General features: G+C 45.6%; 1 protein-coding gene across 2 annotated transcripts in view; it reads right to left on the bottom strand.

Annotated features, from left to right (window-relative positions):
* The window catches only part of LOC137416337 (voltage-dependent L-type calcium channel subunit alpha-1D-like), a 476,095-nt gene that overhangs the window by 267,937 nt on the left and 187,944 nt on the right, over window positions 1–20,214 (bottom strand). For both annotated transcript variants that reach the window (XM_068101884.2, XM_068101890.2), the window contains exons 33-34: window positions 18,531–18,658; window positions 7,511–7,607 (exon numbers count right to left, since the gene is read on the bottom strand). In XM_068101884.2, the coding sequence (XP_067957985.2) occupies window positions 7,511–7,607; window positions 18,531–18,658 (225 nt within the window). The remainder of the gene's footprint in view (window positions 1–7,510; window positions 7,608–18,530; window positions 18,659–20,214) is intronic.

The raw sequence follows: 20,214 nt of genomic DNA, 5'->3' as shown, positions 1-20,214 counted from the left end.
CAAGAGCAGCTCGGAGGGAAATGTTTTTCGGAGCTGTTTTCGGATGACGTGCTGATGTCCTTGGACTTCGCGCCAGGCTCTGGGCCGACCGGGCCGACGTGTGTGATATTCAGCAGCATAGATTCAATGAAAAGCCCGACCGAATATCGTCGCTTCGTGGCTGCTTTCCGCTGTCGAAATCCAGCGCGGCTTGGGCGATTCTGCCCGTTTGGAGAACACCCAGCGAGGCCTTCATCGGGGCCGAGAGAGCAAGGCTTCCGCTGCCGAAATCCAGCGCGGCTTGGGCGATTTTGCCCCTGTTTGGAGAACACCCAGCGAAGCCTTCATCGGGGCCGAGAGAGCAAGGCTTCCGCTGCCGAAATCCAGCGCGGCTTGGGCGATTTTGCCCCTGTTTGGAGAACACCCAGCGAGGCCTTCATCGGGGCCGTGAGAGCAAGGCTTCCGCTGCCGAAATCCAGCGCGGCTTGGGCGATTTTGCCCCTGTTTGGAGAACACCCAGCGAGGCCTTCATCTGGGCCAAGCGAGCAAGGGCGTGTCGGGACCTGGTTCACGCCATTGACCGAGTGGTTCGCACCAACCGGAGCTGTTATCGGATGACGTGTTGATGTCCTTGGACTTTGCGCCAGGCTCTGGGCCGACCGGGCCGACGTGCATCGAAGTCCTTTCCAAGGGTGTGGTGCTGACCTGGCAAACGTGGCGTGGTGCTGACGGGGACCCCGGAGCCGTGATGCCCCCCAACCCCCCACACCCTCCCCCCCCCCCCCCCCCAGAATTTCCATGTTTTAAACGTTTCCCAGTGTTTACCCTGGATTAGAATAGGTACACCGTATCCCTGCGTGTCGTAAGAGACGACTAAGAGGGTTGGCGTCAGGAAGGGCATCCGGCCATAAAAACATTGCTTCAAAAAGAGAACCATGACAATTACAATTACATATGGGCAGGGTACAGCCCGAAGTGGAGATCGGTTTCTGAGGTTTGGGACATGGAATGTAGGGACAATGACAGGGAGATCAGGAGAAGTGGTGGAAGTATTGGTCAGAAGAAGAGTGGACATATGTTGTGTGCAAGAGACGAGATGGAAGGGAAGTGGTGTGAGAATGGTGAAGGGTAGGTAGGGACAGAAATACAAGTTTGTGTGGCAAGGGTGCCTGGAGGGCGTGAATGGTGTTGGTGTCCTGTTTTCTGAGGAGTTTGTAGACAGTGTGGTGAGTGTGACGAGAGTGAGTGATAGGTTGATGATGGTGAAAATGATGATTGGAAAGCTCTTGGTGAACGTCATCTCGGGATATGATCCGCAGGTTGGTCGGAGCGATGAAGAGAAGGACAAGTTCTGGTGTGCGATAGAGAAGCTGATGGAAAACGTGAAAGATGAGGAAGTTGTTGTGGTAGGAGGAGACCTAAATGGACATGTGGGAAGGAGTATGGATGGTTTTGAGGGAGTTCATGGGGGTTACGGATATGGTGTGAGAAATGGAGAAGGTGAAAGGATTTTGGAGTTTGCTGATGGAGCTGATTTGTTGATTTGTAATACTCAGTTCCAGAAAGAGGATAATAAGCTTGTTACATACACGTCAGGTGGGTCGACGACAACCGTTGACTACCTGATGGTGCGTAGGTGAGACAGAGGGCACCTCCGGGACACAAAGGTGATCCCGGGGGAGGAGGCTGTTTCACAGCACCACTTGGTTGTCTGCGACATAAGGGTGAAAGGTGTGAGGAGAGCTCGGCGGGTGAAGTACCAACCGAGAATGAAGGTGTGGAGGTTGAAAGAGGTGACAGTAAGGGAGGCATTAAAAGAGAGGCTGAGTAGGGTAGAGGATGATGTAGTTGAGCTTGAAAGTGGTTGGATGTCAATGAAAGCTAGTCTGTTGGGAGCCGTTGGTGAGGTATGTGGATGGACAAAAGGACCACCGAGGCACTCGGAAACATGGTGGTGGGATGATGAAGTTGGAAAGAGGATTGACGAGAAGAGGAAGAAGTTCAAGGAGTGGCAGAAGGCGAAGGGTACTGGAGCAGAAACAGCACAGCATGAAAGTTATAAGGCAGCCAGGAAGGCTGCAAAGAAAGAGGTAGCAAAGGCGCAGGAGGCATGGAGGAAAATGTTCGGAGAACGCTTGGATTCGGAAGAGGGTCAGAGAGCAGTATTCAGGATTGCAAAGCAGATAGTGAAAGAGAGGTGTGATGTGATGGGGGTGAGTTGCTTGAAGGATGAAATGGGACAAATCGTTGTGGACCCAGATGAATTAAAGGAAGATGGAAAAGATATATGGAAATGCTGTTGAATACAGAGAATAAATGGGATGGCAACATAGAGAGTAACCCAGTTTTAGGACCGGCAGAGAAGATAACTGAGAAGGAAGTTGAGGAAGCGATAAAAGCATTGAAGAGTAGAAAAGCAGGAGGGCCGACGGGAGTTGTGGGAGATATGTTGAAGGGAGCAGGAAGTTGGGGTATGAAGAGAATGACAGAGATCTGTAATCTGGTGGTGAAAGAAGGCCGCATTCCAGTGGCTTGGGAACTGAGTACCTCATCCCTCTATACAAGCGGAAAGGTGACCCTCTAGAGTGTGGCTCATACCGAGCGATAAAGTTATTGGAGCATGGAATGAAGGTATTGGAAAGGGTGTTGGAGAGGAGGATAAGGAAGAAAGTGAAGACGACGAAATGCAGTTTGGTTTTATGCCAGGAAGAGGAATGACAGACGCGCTTTTTATTGTGAGGCAGTTGCAGGAGAAGTACATGGAGAAGAGGAAGAAGTTGTTTCTTGGGTTTGTTGATCTGGAGAAAGCATTCGATAGGGTTCCACGCAAAGTATTGACATGGGCAATGAGGAAGTTAGTAGTGGAGGAATGGTTGATCAGAGTAGTGATGGCAATGTACAAAAGAGCGTGCACAGCTGTAAGGCCGAAGGGCGGGAACAGTGGTGAGTTTGACGTGAAGGTGGAAGTGCATCAGGGGTCGGTACTAAGTCCACTACTATTTGTAGCTGTGATGGAGGTGCTGGCTCAGAACGTAAAGGAGGGTTTACCGTGGGAGTTGTTGTATGCAGATGATCTGGTGTTGATTGCGGAAAGTATGGATGGACTGAAGGAAAAGATGAACAAATAGAAGGAATGTATGGAGACAAAAGGTCTGAAGGTGAATATCGGAAAGACGAAGGTGATGGCAAGTGGTGAAGCATGTGGTGAGGTGGAAAGAACTGGGAAGTGGCCGTGTGCTGTGTGCAGGAAGGGTGTCTGAGTGAACTCCATTGAATGTACAATGTGCGCTGAGTGGGTTCATCAAAAATGTAGTGGTCTGAGAGGGTCATTAACCAGTGTGGCAGCTACATTCAAATGTAAGGTGTGCACAGAGGGAGCTGCAGATGGCGGAAATGTTGAGTTGGATCGTGGAGATGGCGTGAAGCTGGAAGGTGTGAAAACATTTTGCTACCTCGGAGACATGCTGAATGGAGAAGGTGGATCAGACTCGGCAAACGGTTGCTGGAGTGAGATGTGCATGGAAGAATTTTCGGGAACTGAGTGGCGTGCTGATGAGGAGGGGAGTGTCGTTGAAGCTGAAGGGAAAGGTGTATGCTGCATGTGTGAGAAGTGTTATGATTTATGGGAGCGAGACATGGGTAATGAACGTAGAGCAGCAACGAAGGTTGGAAAGGCTGGAAATGCGAATGGTTCGATGGATGTGCGGAGTTTCGTTGAGAGAGAGGAAGACAAATGATGATTTGCGAAAAATGATGGGAATAGAGCCTGTGATTGATGTTGTGAAGAGGAACAGGTTGAGATGGTTTGGTCATGTGTTGAGGAAGGATGAAAGTGACTGGTTGAGAAGAGTGATGGAAATGAATGTAGAAGGAAGTAGAAGACGGGGAAGACCGAGAAAGACTTGGCCAAAGATGGTGGAAGAAGAAATGCGGGCAAGGGGGTTAACAAGGAGAGATGCAGAAAATAGGGCAAGATGGAGAAGATTGTCATGGGGACCGCAAGGCTAACCCCCGCTCTAGCAGGGGAAATGGCCTTAAAATGCATGTTGTTGTTGTTGTTGTTGTTAGATGGGCAGACAAACGCTGCTCCAGATTGCATTACCCTACGGGCTATGCCGTAAAAATATGGCGGCCAAACCACGTGACGGATGATGTCATCAATTTCTTTGATCAACCAATTTATCCCTCGATCATGCTCAGGAAATTTCGTGCTGATTGCATCAAGCATTCTACTTGTCGATGTATGACGTCAAAAGATAGGCACATATGATATCATCATTAACATATGTTATTCCCCATGGCCATGGGAAGTACTTTACAATGAGCCGCCTTTAATTTTTATCCATGGAGTGATGCCGGACATATAGAGGTGAAAAGTTTTTCGGTTTTTCCAAGATGGCACCTGTACCACGTGACCTCAGCACATGCCAACTACAGGTGCAAATCTCATCCTCACCAGCTCAATCATGAGCCTTGGATAAACAATTTCCACACTTTTCCATCGTTTTTCATTCCCCGAGCAATGAAAACACCCTCGCCTTGTCCTTAATAATCCCAACAATATCTCTTCAATGGTCCAATTTTGGCATCGAGCAATCGGTTTTTTTACCGTATTGCTCTGGCACTGTTACATCACACACTTTCATATGTGGATTTGGGTGGGGAATGAAAGCCACAGAATGAAGTGGTTTGAACAGGCGCTTTTGCCCCCAATTCCAAATTCCCATTTCATGGAGTGAGAATGGCGGCTGATGTAATTACGCAGAGAAATTTACTTATCGGTCCCAAAAACTTCACTGTCCAGTTTCAGGTTTTCAAAGGGAAAAGTTTCACCGAGAGACAGTTGAGCCTTAACAAAATGCACTCCCGTCCTGCGTTGCGCACTCGTTTTGCCTGCCAAGCAAAAGACATTGCATAATGAGCTAACGAAAATATGCCATTTAAAATTCTTTGTGCATTATATACACACGGTGTGTGTGTGTGTGTGTGTGTGTGTGTGTGTGTGTGTGTGTGTGTGTGTGTGTGTGTGTGTGTGTGTGTGTGTGTGTTGCACACCCACGGTGTAAGATATGAGTGAATGCACACACACGGTGTAATATACGAGTGTATGTACACACATGGTGTGAAATATGAGAATGTACATACATGGTGTAATATATGAGTGCATGTACACACACGGAGTAATATATGAGTGTATGTACACACACTGTGTAATATATGAGTGTATGTACACACATGGTGTCAAATATGAGTATGTACACACATGTTGTAATATATGAGTGCATGTACACACACGGAGTAATACAGACTTGGCATTTAATATGGAATATTTTATTTTTCTTGACTTGGGTTTACTTTCTTAACCCAGTATATCAATCTGGTGAGTTTCTTTTCCACTTTGGTGATTTATTTGTTAAAAGGACCATGTCACTGATTGTCTGTCGCAGCAAGAAGACAACAACAGGATTATATCACAGGTGGCGTGGCAAAATGTACGGACAGGTGCATTTGATGATTGGCTTCACAGTCGGGTATACAAGGTTGGTTGCGTTCTGTATTAGTGGAAAACAACTGCTGCACATCTCCAAAAGTTATTGCCGCTTCCTCTGGAGATGGTCCGTCAACTCAAGAATGCTGTTTGTCATGGAGTGGTGGCTTTACGAAATTACGGCATGAAACAGCGTGCTATTGCTCGGCAGTATGGCATCACTCAAGGTCAGGTGTCAAAGATCCTGAAACGAAATGCTCAGAGGGGTGTCCCTACTCCAATACCGAGGCCAGGACGTCCCCGCAGAACCACAAGGAGGGATGATCGCCAGCTGCACCGGTTAGTCCGCAATGGCCATACCAAGTCAGCTAATCGGCTTAGGGCTGAGTGGCAGCAACTGACAAATGTGCCTGTATCCAGAAGGCTAGTCAACCAACGACTGGTTCAAGCAGGCTATCGTGCCAGGTGTCCCCTGAGAAAGCCACGCCTGACCAGACAACACCGCCAGCGCCGATTGCAGTGGGCCAGAGAGCACCGTCAATGGCAGCCAGGACACTGGAATCACGTGATCTTCAGTGACGAGTCTAGATTTCTGGTCTATCGTCAAGATGGCCACGTCCGAGTGTGCAGACAAGTGCATGAAGCCTACAACAAAGATTGTTTAGTGCCAAGAGTCCAAGCTGGAGGTGGTGGGGTGACCCTTTGGGCTGCTTTTCATGCAGGGGGCAAAACTGACCTGGTTGTTCTGAATGGAAACCTGAACCAGTTCAAGTACAGGGCCATTCTGGAAGAAACATTGCTTCCATTTGCTCGTGCAGTCTTTCGAGGAAACTTTGTCTTCCAAGATGACAATGCACGGCCTCATCGTGCTCGCATGATCCAACACTTTCTTGCTGACCGTGGTGTAGAGCATATGGAGTGGCCTGCCATGTCCCTGGATATGAATCCGATAGAGAACTTGTGGGCAGAATTAACGCGTCAAATCGACCACTTGGGCCAGCAGCCGATCTCTGTGCGTGAACTGCAGCAGGCTATTGTCACTGCATGGCAAGCGATTCCTGTCCAAACCTTGGCAAATCTCGTGAACAGCATGCCTCAACGTGTATGTGCTATCCTGAATGCTCGTGGGGGTTACACGAAGTACTGAACTGTAATTTTACTGTCCGTAATCCCAGTCGTAATTTAACTTTTGTTTTTGTTAAAAAAAAATTGGCTAATGTGCAAAATAAAGAGATACTTCTGGAAAACGCACAGAAGTTTAACACAGTACTGTCCATGAATTGAGTTCGATGTCAGTTTACATCACTTTCAAGGATCAATTTATTTGTTTCGAAATGTCAAATGTGGTTTTTGTTTCTTTTAAAGGTCACATTAACAAAATCTAGAATAATTTCAACAAAATTCCAATGAACTTTTGGTTCTAAGACATCTTGAAAAGTAAGTTCACCCCAACAAAAAAAATATTCCATATTAAATGCCAAGTCTGTATATGAGTGTATGTATACACACGGTGTAAGATATAAGTGTATGTGCACACATGGTGTAAGATATAAGTGTATGTACACACACGGTGTAAGATTTGAGTTTATGTACACATGGTGTAATATATGAGTGTATGTACACACATGGTGTAAAATATGAGTGCATGTACACACACGGTGTAAGATATGAGTGTATGTACACACACGGTGTAAGATTTGATTTTATGTACACACACGGTGTAATATACGAGTGTATGTACACACATGGTGTAAAATATGAGTATGTACACACATGGTGTAATATATGAGTGCATGTACACACACGGTGTAAGATATGAGTGTATGTACACACACAGTGTAAGATATGAGTGTATGTACATACACAGTGTAATACATGAGTGTGTTGTACACAGATGGTATAAGATATGAAGTAATTGCTGTCTGAAAGGACTCACTCATATAAAACAAAAACTGAACATAATGAAAATTTCACTAAAGCCGGAAATTTCAAGTGAGTCATCCTCACACGGATCAGCAGGTATTATCCAGGAGCGTCTCTTACCTTGCAAGCCACACGGAATGGACAAAGCTTGCCAAAGCCCAGCGGTGGTTGAATCTGACGCAATAGTTCCAGAACATCGACATGTCTTATCCGTCCTCTGTTCCATGGAGCAAGGGTGGGGGGGAAAGAGAGCTAGATAACTCATGTATGTTCCACATTCATGCAGACACGCAAAAGCCAACATGTAGAGACAGATAGAAAAAGCTACGGACGTGGAGGGAGGGATGCTCTCTAAAGACATGAACTCACAAGGGGCCATTGTGTTACTACATCCCCAAATACGATACAATTCACAACCTCCTGCCCCAATCCCTATGCCTAAATCATGGTGCACTCCGAACCCTTCAAACCTCCTTACTCCTGTATCCATCCAAACCTCTTACTTTTTCCCAACTATTCCCACATCGCTCTAATCCCAATTTAATTCTCTCTCCCACCAGACTCTATTTACTTCCGATTCACATTTCCCTTCACCCTACATGCCCCTCCATGCATAAGTAATAAATTGATAGCTCCTCAGGGGATGTTTGCAAATTCTGCATTCTAGGCATCAATCTCGAACACGTATTGCCGTCTACACGCTTCGTCAGCAAGACAAAAATCAGCGGAAAATACAAATCCTACACCCGGAAGCTAAGTGAGCCATGATGCATCACTTGCATAACCCAACACGTCAGCAACATCAGTATACTTGCATCAAAGTGGATTGATTAAGGAAGAGAAAATAAACATGATTCATGGGATCAATCCCCAACAAAGCACAGTTCAAAACTTCCCCCAAAAACAACCTCAAATGTGAAGTCAGTCCTCGATATTGAGGCCACCTTCCGTGTGCTTGAAGACTACCCAACATTGCTCCCATACCCAATGTGGGTGTTAGAACAGATCCACTTGACTACAGGCCTATACATTTACTTCGAGTTGTAAGCCAAGTCATGAAGTCTGTCAGCTTCAGGCCCTCAGAATCAGCTTCATCGCGGGAGATTCCAATGATTCTGAAAGCTTTGGTTTCTACAGCGTGAAGAAGAGGTAGGTGTGAGGCAGGAGTACCAGCCCAGAGGGGAGAGCAGTATTCCATTGAGCTGCAGTTCAAAGCTTTCTATGTGGTGAGGAGCTCAGAAGTGCCCAGAAAGGACTTTGCACGATGGAAGATGCCCAGTCAACGACTGGCTTTGGAGGCCAGCTTGGAAATGTGGTTTTCCCAGTATTTATGTATTATATCCCACAGAGAGGCCGGATACGTATCCGGACCTGAAGCAAAATCTAATTGGCTTGTTCTTGTGACCTAACGAACTCATCCACCTAGTTTCGGCGCAATCCATCCACGACTTTTTGAGACATACTGAGCATTATATACAGTATATATGTGTATTGTTTTTGGCCCTATCTCTCAATGGTGAATAATCACTTTAAAATTATAGTATCTGGATCCAGATCTGGATCTTCGCCAAAATTTTATCAATTTGGCCTTGTCACACACAAAACCTGTCCACCAAATTTCGTCCGGATCAGTCCGTAACGTTTTGAGATATCCTGCTCGCAGACAGACAAACAGACAAACAGACAGGGGTGAAAATATATTCTCCATCAAACGTTGGTAACTAGAGAGTTCAAAGGACAGCTTACCCAATGCAGTCCTCAAAATAAAATGACTCGTCTGCAAGCAGCAAATTTGATTGGTCGAGACGATGTAAAATGCCAGAATATTTTGTTTAGGTACCGCTAAACAGAAGGTATTTAAATGCGTCAAGAAGTTTTGAATGTTCGGAATGATTTTCAATTTTGTTTGGCTGCCACAGGCAGACAGAGTAGAAAAATGGCACCCCCGTGTCCAAAGGAAGTGGTCCAGTTTGGCATTTTTAATATGAAATAGGCAAAGCCTAGAAACGAACAAAACCCTTCAGAATTACCCTTTAGAATACATTAGAATTACCCTTTAGAACACATTAGAATTACCCTTTGGAACCCATCAGAATTAAACACAGTGGGTTCGAAAGGTTCTTGCTCTTCTTCATTTTTGACCAAGGGATGGAATGATGAACATAGCCCCAAATATTGAAGCGCCTTCACTGTTTAAAAATTATGTTGGTCCAAAATGAGGAAAGTGCAATTAAACCCATGAAGTGTTATGGATTCGGCCCTAATTATTGTTGGTATTATTATTATTGTTGGTTCTCAGTAAGGGTTATTGTGGTTAAAAGGTTTAAAAGCGCTCATGACAAAAATGATGCCGGAAATCGGATAGGGCACCGGAAGAGGTGGAGCGAAGAGGAAGAGCGCGTGAGGCAGAGGTGAAACGAGGCGTTTGGTAACAGCTCCGCACCCAGCGTGGTCGAGCGTCCATGGAGAGGGAACTTTGAGTCTTGGAAAGGAATCTCGTGCGATTGCTGATATCGCTGGTGTCGGGGAAAAGCCTGCGAAGCCAGGTACAGGTGGGAGATTCCGAAGAATCTTCGCCTAGTGGCTGCGGCCCGAGGAAGAACCGACCGCCATTTCGGGGACCTCGCGCATTGTTCACGGACCCTTAGTTAGTCGCGTCCGCTGGTCCGGCCCTCCAGTGGTTTGCCGAGGATGTGTGTGCACGACAGCGGCCTTTGAAGAATACGGTGCGGTTCGCGACTGCACGGTGTATGTGCACGTTTGGATAGCGTCTTTGGGAATCCTCTTTCCACCGCCAATTGAGGTTGGCTGGGACCACGTGACGGTCCCCGCCTTACCTACATCTCCTTACCCGCCTCATCGCCATCGCCTCTTCGGCGGGAGCACGGTTGTGTTCTAGAGACATTGAGAAGGGTTCTGCTTCAGTCCCTGGGGGTGCCGTGAGTCTGAGCTAGGGTACCATCTTAAGATTGGATTGCAGGGTTGATTGCCCCCATTGTTGTATGGTGCTTTTTGTGTGCTTTTAATATATTGTTTGTTCATAACCCTTGGTGTGGTTTCATTATTGGTTAATTTCAACCAAGGATAACATATCTTTCTGCCGGGGACCTTCTCGGGGTTCGGAGGTTTACCGAGACCAGGGGTTAGGGGAGGACCCCGTAACAGAAATTGGGGGCTCGTCCAATTGACTCATGGGCTAGAAATTGGGTCTGCGTTTGGGATATAAAATTCCCTAGATTTAGTCCAGGAAAGAATTCCCTAAAATTCCCAAACTTCGAACTTGTTCCAACATTCCTAAATTTTTCCAAAAAACAAACAAAAAAAAAAAATTTTTTTTTTAACATTTCTTGTGTGAAGGTTAACAGGTGTTAACAATAGTCACCATGGAGTTTGACGCAGAGAAGTTTGCAGTGACCCCTAGTGAAGCACAGTTCAGAGCGTTAGTAAAATCGGACCTCTGGAAATTGGCCAAACATTTTAGCTTGGAGGTCCGAACGAAAATGAAGAAGGCAGAGATGCAGACAGTGGTGATACAATCTATGGTGGGATTAGGAACATGGGAAGAGGTAGCCTGGGATTGGTTACCCGAAGAACAAGAAAATGTGGAGCTCCGGAAACTGGAGATGCAATTACAGAGCCAGGAAAGGGAAAAAGCAGAGGAAAGGAAAGCAGAAAAGAAAAGAGCAGAACAGGAACGAGAACTCCAGGAAAGGTTAAAAGCAGAGGAAAGGAAAGCAGAAAATGAAAGAGCAGAACAGGAAAGAGAACTCCAGGAAAGGTTAGAAGACAAAAAAGCAGAGGAAAGGAGAGTGGAACGAGAACTCAAGGAAAGATTAAAAGCAGAGGAACGAGAACTCCAGGAAAGATTAAAAGCAGAGGAAAGGAAAGCAGAAGAGAGAAGAGAAGAGAAACAAGCACAGGAAAGGAGAGTTGAAAGAGAACTCCAGGAAAGGTTAGAGGAGAAAAAAACAGAGGAGAGAAAACCCGAAAGGGAGTTAAGGGATCGTGAAATGGCACTTCAGCAGGAAATTAGACTCAAGGAGCTGGATGTAATGAAAGAACGGGGAGAGGTACCATCCATGCCGCCTGGTTCGACACCTAGTCAGAACACCTGGGATGTTGGCAGACATGTGAGGCTGGTTCCACCCTTCAATGAAAAGGAGGTAGCCAAGTTTTTTTCCACACTTTGAGAAAGTGGCTCGACTGTTAAACTGGCCTGAGGAGTACTGGTCCATACCAGTGCAAAGTGTTCTGGTGGGTAAAGCTCAAGATATTTATTTGGCTTTACCGATTGACCAATGTGCAGATTATGAGGTATTGAAGAAACACATTCTCAAAGCCTACGAATTGGTCCTGGAAGCTTACCGGCAAAAATCCCGGAATGCCAGGAGGAGGGAGAGTGAGACCCATGTGGAGTTTGCCAGATTGAAAGAAACCATGTTTGATAGGTGGTGTGATTCAAAAGGAGTGGGGAAAGACTTCGAACGATTGCGACAATTGATCCTGGTGGAGGAATTCCAACAGTGTGTCCACGAGGACATTAAAGTTCATCTGGAGGAAAGGAAAGTACCTGTATGAGGCAGCAACCATGGCAGATGACTATGCCTTAACACACAGGATGGGGTTCCACAAACCGAACTTCTCGCCCAGACCTAGCCAGGGGAGCTATGGTACATCAGGGGCGGAGAATGAAAATCCATGGGGGTGGCCTCGAGATGAAAATGAGGACCACTCTGACACAACGACTTCTAGAAATCAGAAGACTGCGGTTCCAAGACAGACCTATCGTCCGGGGGGCTCGAGGCAGACCGCCGCCCCCATGCCTTGGCAGACCACGAGGTTCTCCTCCGGTCCTACTTGCACTTTTTGCCATAAACCTGGACCCTTGATGTCCAACTGTTATGCTCTGGGAAAGGAAAATCGGGAGTGGAGTTCGACTGGTATGACTCCAAATGCAATGGCCATTGTGAGAAATCGCCCTCAAAAGGGTTACCAACCATTTATTTCAGAGGGGTTTGTGTCACTGGATGGAGCCTCGACTAATCGGAGACCTGTTAGGATATTGAGGGACACAGGAGCACATCAATCTTTAATGCTTGAAGGCATCTTGTCATTGTCCGAGGAGACGGCAATTGGGGATAGTGTTCGTTTACAGGGGATTGGTGGCTGTGTTAGTGCTCCACTTCATGTCATCCATTTGGAGTCCGATTTGGTGTCAGGACCGGTCACCGTCGGTTTACAAGCCACTCTTCCTGTAGAAGGAGTATCTTTTGTTACCGGGAATGATTTGGCCGGTGGCCAAGTTTCTGGTAACCCCATGTTTGCTGAAAAGCATAGTAGGAAGCGCCCTGAAGAGAAGAGGTATTACCCTGAAACTAAGTGTCGGCACACGCACGTCAGGGATGGAGGCAATATTGGCAAGCTCTTTGCAGGGGGACTGAACTTAAAAACAAAGGAAGAGGTTCTGGAGTCTGGCTTCAGCAAATATGGACCACTTTTGGAAGTGCTGCTGATAATAGACAGGGAGACACACAAGTCAAGAGGGTTTGGCTTCGTCACGTTTGAAAACTCAAAGGACGCCAGAGTTGCAGAAAAGGACCTGAATAGCAAGGAGTTGGATGGTCGGACCATCACAGTAGGGAAGGCATTTCGTCAAGGTTGAGGGGGCTACAGAGGAGGAACACAGAGTGGTAGTGGTGGTGGCCGCAATCAATATTATTATGGAGGCTTCCAGAGTTATGGCAGCTCCCGAAGGAAGGATTATCAGAGCAGTGGCCGAGAAGGAGACCGCCATTCATGTGACTACAGTGACAAGTGGTCCAACCGTGATTGTTAGGAAAGTTAGAAAGAGTGGAAGCACTGAATGCTGCGGAGCAGCCAAGCCAAGATTCCTACATGGATTAACCGTGAACTCCACGTTCCTAAAGGCGTCCAGGTAGTGAATATGTCCAGGCCTCACGACCCAACCACCATGGAATCTGGCCCTCAGCTCGACCTCCCAGAAAAAGTGCTATCGATTTGCTTGACTTGGGATTTTTGATCAACCCCTTAACCTTCATTCAAAAGAAACTAAAAGTAAAAATCAGAGGTCGATGAGATGGAGTTTGGCTTTGCAGGGGTAACTTGGAAATTGAACATGTAAAGGGCAGGGACAATGTCGTTGCTGATGCTTTGTCCAGAGTGAATTAACTTTGGAAATCTCTGTAAGTTGTTCGAAGTTTTGTTGCTTTATTTTTGGGGAAACATTGATTACTTGTGTTGGGTTCAAGAATTTGCCTACAAAGAAAGTTTTCGCTGTGTTCAAACTTTCTTTCTTGAGGGGGGGGGGGGGGGGGAAGTGTTATGGATTCGGCCCTAATTATTGTTGGTATTATTATTATTGTTGGTTCTCAGTAAGGGTTATTGTGGTTAAAAGGTTTAAAAGCGCTCATGACAAAAGTGATGCCGGAAATCGGATAGGGCACCGGAAGAGGTTTAGTGAAGAGGAAGAGCGCGTGAGGCAGAGGTGAAACGAGGCGTTTGGTAACAGCTCCACACCCAGCGTGGTCGAGCGTCCATGGAGAGGGAACTTTGAGTCTTGGAAAGGAATCTCGTGTGATCGTTGATATCGCTGGTGTCGGGGAAAAGCCTGCGAAGCCAGGTACAGGTGGGATATTCCCGAGAATCTTCACCTAGTGGCTGCGGCCCGAGGAAGGACCGACCGCCATTTTGGGGACCTTGCGCGTCGTTCGCCGACCCTTGGTTAGTCGCGTCCACTGGTCCTGCCCTCCGGTGGTTTGCCGAGGATGTGTGTGCGCGACAGCGGCCTTTGAAGAATACGGTGCGGTTCGCGACTGCACGGTGTATGTGCACGTTTGGATAGCGTCTTTGGGATTCCTCTTTCCACCGCCAATTGAGGTTGGCCGGGACCATGTGATGGTCCCCGCCTTACCTACATCTCCTTACCGCCTCATCGCCATCGCCTCTTCGCCGGGAGCACCGTTGTGTTCTAGAGACATTGAGAAGGGCTCTGCTTCAGTCCCTGGGGGTGCCGTGAGTCTGAGCTAGGGTACCGTCTTAAGATTGGATTGCAGGGTTGATTGCCCCCATTGTTGTATGGTGCTTTTTGTGTGCTTTTAATATATTGTTTGTTCATAACCCTTGGTGTGGTTTCATTATTGGTTAATTTCAACCAAGGATAACATATGTTTCTGCCGGGGACCCTCTCGGCGTTCAGAGGTTTACTGAGACCAGGGGATAGGGGAGGACCCCGTAACAGAAGGTATCATATTCTGACCTTGTCTCTTCGAAACAAATATTTAGTAAACCCACCTATCTCATCTGGTGAACCCATCAATCAGCTACTAGAGGAAGTTCAGTCTCTCGAACTTCTGGGCCTCAACATTAGCCGCTATATCTCTCCTGTACAGACCATAAATCAAATCTGGCCTCGAATGTGAGCCGCAGCTTGGATTGGCCAAGTGTTTCCTTATTAAATCTGAACTTCTCATGGCCAACAAGGTCAACGTCTCTAGCTCAATAAAGTCCTGCCCAGCTAATACAACTCCGTTGGGCCAACGTTGGCCTTTGGTCGCAAGCAAATTGTTCACATCTGGGTGACGTTGTTTACTGGTTACAAACGTCACATCTATTTTGCAATGTTGGCCCAACGTTGTTTATTGGTTGCAAACATGACATCTGTTTTGCAATGTTGGCCCAACGTTGTTTATTGGTTGAAAACGCGACGTCTATTTTCTAGTGTTGGCCCAACATTGTTTATTGGTTGTACACGCGACGTCTATTTTCCAATGTTGTTTATTGGTTGTAAACGTGACGTCTATTTTCCAATGTTGGCCCAACGTTGTTTATTGGTTGTACACGCGACGTCTATTTTCCAATGTTGCCCCAACGTTGTTTATTGGTTGTAAAAGCGACGTCTATTTTCCAATGTTGGCCCAACATTGTTTATTGGTTGCAAACGCGACGTCTATTTTCCAATGTTGTTTACTGGTTGTAAACGTGACGTCTATTTTCCAATGTTGTTTACTGGTTGTAAACGTGACGTCTATTTTCCAACGTTGTTTATTGGTTGTAAATGCGACGTCTGTTTTCCAATTTTGGCCCAACATTGTTTTCATGGTTGCAAACGCGACGTCTATTTTCTAATGTTGGCCCAACGTTGTTTATTGGTTGCAAACGCGGTGACTATTTTCCAACGTTGGCCCAAAGTTGTTTATTGGTTGTAAATGTGACGACTATTTTCCAACGTTGGCCTAAAGTTGTTTATTGGTTGTAAACGCGACGTATATTTTCCAACGTTGTTTTTTTGGTTGTAAATGCGACGTCTATTTTCCAACAGTTGGCCTGACATTGTTTTTTGGTTGTAAACGGGACGTCTATTTTCCATCAGTTGGTCTGTGCCCTTCACTGGCCTGGGGCCCGTGCTTCACTCCTCTCACTCGTGGATGCTCTAGAATCCAAAACTCTCAAAATTTTCATCTGCCACAAAGAACCAGAGGCAGAAGGCCTCCGATATCTCATCGCCAATATGTTGCATGGAGAACTCCTCTGTTTGTCCTCATCTGTCTTCAGGTTTTGTGGGGGTCTTGCTCCTTCAGCCCACACCCATCTCAAGTTCCTCCAGAACTGCTCCTGTAACCATCTTTATAACTGGATGGTATTTACAGAATACTTACCCTGTGCAGTCAACTTGGTGTGAGCCAACTCTTCTGTTTTTGAATGGGTTTTTTTCTTTGATCCAATATGGCTGTCAGACGACGTGAGTGATGACATCATAAATTTATATTCTCTAATATAATTGTTGCATAGATCACGCTCAATAAATTTCAAACTGATCAGACTAAGTGTTGTCACTGTCGAATGATGACGTCATAATTATGGCTCCAATGACGTCATCGTAAACAACACCTATTTCCCATATGGAGTTTTTACAATGAGCCACATTTCAATTTTTTCCATAGAGCGGTTTTGGAGATATAGAGGTGCAAAGTTTTTCGGTTTTTCCAAGATGGTGCCTGTACCACATGACCTATGATGTCATGCTTATCATTAAAATATTCTAATGGAGGAGGCACTTCAATGGTGAAAATTTCGTGTCCATCAAACCAACAGTTGCTGAGAATTTTTTTTTCATAATGATCGGATAAGTGTTGTATTTGTCGAATTATGACGTCATAATGACACTGATGACATCATCATTAACATATCTTACTCCCCATGTGGAGTAGTTGACAATGAGGCATGTTTCAATTTTTTCCATTGAGCGGTTTGGGAGATATAGAGGTGTAACGTTTTTCCAAGATGTCGTCTGCACCACGTGACCTATGACGTCATAATTATGCATATAAAAATTATACAGGCGGAAGCGTTCCTATTTTAAAATTTCGTCCCAATCGGACAAACGGTTGCCGCGAAAATGATTTTTTTTTAATGCAGGCATGTACGCAAGCACGTACACCACACGCACGCATGTACGCACATATGCACCCGAATGCTTAACCCTGCTTTTCGCTTCGCGAGCGCAGGGTAATAAACTTGCCAGATTCATACTAACTGCTCACCACCACTTCTTGTGTTACTTTTATCTCAGCTTGTTGAATTTCCTTCCTCATTCAATACACTTTCATTCTTCACTCCAGAGTTTCAAGATGGCAGTACACCCTCATCTCTCATCATCTTCCACCCTGACCCAAGCAACAGCTATTTTAACCCTCATTAACCCTCCCAAAACACCTGCAGTTTACCAGCTTTCGTTCTTTCCCCCTGTATGCCTCGTCCTTTTCCCATTTGTTCAATCACCTGTATTCAGTAAAAAAAATAGCTCCTCATCTGTAAAACAGGTGTGTTTTAAATTCAGTTCCCACTGCATTCCCAACACTGGATGATGAAACGTACTGGATGATGAAAAGTACTGGATGATGAAAAGCACTGGATGATGAAAAGCAATGGACGACAAAGCAAAAAAAAAAAAAAAAAAAAAAAAAGGAGAAGAGGGATGACAACAGTTGGAAAGGCGTGAAATTCACATGGAGGGCTATATTCGATGTGGGTTAAAGTTGGGCAAGTGTGTGCGTAATAACAGGTTAAGAGTGCGAGGTAATGCACTTGATAAACACATTTCGTGTGGTGCTGCTGGCAGGGGGGACAGCTCACTGATGATGTACTTATGAGGACCACGTTTTACACAAAAGCAACAACAAAAAGAGCAATCAGAGATTGCAAACCCTCGCCAGGATGTATTTTCAGTGGTTTTTAAGGATTTTGTGTGAAAAAAATATGGCGACCGAACCACGTGACCAATGCCGTCATCTTTTTTTTCTAAACTAATTCATTCATTCATTATGCTCAAGAAATTTCATCTTGATCAGATGAAGTGTTGTACTTGTCAAATTATGACGTCATAATGGAGGCACCTATGACATCATCATTAACATATTTTATGCCCCATGGAGAGTTCTTTACAATGAGCCATGTCTCAATTTTTTCAATGCAGCGCTTTCGGAGATATCGAGGTGCAACGTTTTTCGGTTTTTCAAAGATGGCGACCGAACCACGTGACCTATGACGTCATTAATTTTTTTTTCTCCACCAATTTATGCCAGCAGGACGCTCAAGAAATTTCATCTTGATCGGATGAAGTTTTATACGTGTTGAATTATGACGTCATAATGGAGGCATCTATGACATCATCATTAACATATTTTATTCCCCGTGGAGAGTTCTTTACAATCACAATGAGCCATGTCTCAATTTTTTTCTATTCAGCGCTTTCGGAGAAATAGAGGTGCAAATTATTTCGGTTTTTCCAAGATGGCGGCCGAACCACGTGACCTATGACGTCATAATTATCATTAAAACATTCTACAGGTGGAGTTGCACTTATGATCAAAATTTCCTGTCGATCGGACCAACGGTTGCTGAGAAAATCATATTTATTCTGTGTGGACAAACAGACAAACAGACAAACAGACAAACAGACAAACAAACGGACTCAAATGCAATACCCTCTCCTCTGGCGATACGAGGGTAAAAAGCATTCTCCTGTTGTCGGGGTGGGCATTAGAGGGCTCGGAAAAATAAAAAGCGCAACCGTCGATCTGAGCGATCGTGTCAGGGAAGGGCAACAACTGAGAAAACGTACTTTGCATCCGGGTCGTATTCTGCCCAGAGCTTCTTAAACTCGTCCAGGTGGTGGGGACCCAATATGGACCAATCACGCGTGAGGTAGTCGAAGTTGTCCATGATCACAGCCACAAACAAGTTGATGATCTGAAAGGCAGAATAACGTTGGTTATGACGATGCCATGCCAAAATGCCTGCGATGCCAAAATGCCATACCGGCATCAGAGCATAGAGAAGATCAAAAGGGCCCAAACATAACCCTAACCCTAACAACTAACCCTAACCCTAATAACAACTCTAACCCTAACCTTAACCTTGTCCACTTGTTCGCTTCCGCTCATTTATACTCCCTGGAATCTTCTTCAAACCCTTCACTTTGACATTCCTTGCAGGATGGCATTGAGGCCGCCCAGCATCATGCTTCCATCAAGCCCTACATTCATTTCTGGTCTCTTCATCACTTTGTCAGTGAGATCGACTGCTCGGTTTTTCAAATCCCATTCTTTGACACACAGCTGTCAGCTAGCAGCCCACCCTGCCTGAAGCTATGCTCCAATTCCTTCAACAGGCTGTAACCTCTGTGTATGAAGAGCGGCACGAGTAATATTGCTCGGCAATAATTTGTGCAGCTCGCAGATTAAAATCCTTGTAGTTCAGTTTTACCGGCTGCTTTTCGGTCCTGGGTTCAATTGCCAACACGCGAACACAACCGAAACCATCAACTGGTGCGGTGCACCGCTGCGGGTGGTATTGCATTGTGGAGCAAGCTGTCTTTTGGAATCACTTTGTCTCCACTAGAAGCCTCAGTACTCCTCTATGCCCAAACCCAGGCCGAGGTGAGACTGACATCCATGTCTCCCATTAGCAACGAAGAAACTTATGGCCTCTTCCAGGACACTATTTCAGCTGGGTAATTTGTTATTCGGAATCCCCGCAATGTGCGCATCAAATTTTGCAGAAAAACTGGAGCGAAGTGACTTTGGCAAAGGCCAATCTTACACACTGGGACCTCAGGGAAGACCTGTACTATGCAGCGCGGTACAAAAGCATTGCCTCTTCCAAAGTGGACCTGAGTGTTTTCATATCCAGAAGGAATTTTTTCCACCTCGACTGATGTGCAGAATTACTGTTGCCTTCAAAAGAAAACTCTTTCTCGCAAAATGCTCCAGGAGCACAATAGAATTGTGCTGCATCCGTCCGAATACAAAGCGGATGCGGATGGACTTTGTATTTTCAGATGCTTTCTCATTTGTATTTTCAATGTTTGTGGGGAAATAGGGGGGGGGGAGGGGGCTGGCACAATATTGCATTGCTCTTTACTTCCGTCCGGAGAAAAACGTTTTAAGGCATTTCAAAACCACCTTTGTAATAACACATCTCCCTCTACGATGTTATCTACCATTGTCAACAAAGCGTTCTGCATCAGTGGTGCATTCCATATCAGTATCTCTTCCATTAACATCCTGTTTGGCCGCAACAACCGCATTCTTTCAAATATTTTCATACTCCGCACCTTCATCGATCGCTATCCAAGATGTCCAAGTATCTCTGTAGTCACTGTCCAGCTCAGAATATTCCTCTTTCTACCTGACGTCTTTTCCTAGTTGTTTTTTATTCACTAAATAATAAAAACAACATCAAAGAAAACTTTGTTTCTTGGTTTTTGATGAATCGTTGAGCAATCGAGGATGTAAAAGGAAATT

This window comes from Myxine glutinosa, chromosome 1, assembly GCF_964187855.1.
Source record: "Myxine glutinosa chromosome 1, kmMyxGlut1.1, whole genome shotgun sequence".
In the NCBI taxonomy this organism is placed as follows: domain Eukaryota; kingdom Metazoa; phylum Chordata; class Myxini; order Myxiniformes; family Myxinidae; genus Myxine; species Myxine glutinosa.
The sequence above is the reverse complement of the archived record's forward strand: the minus strand, read 5'-3'. Positions and strand labels throughout refer to the sequence as shown.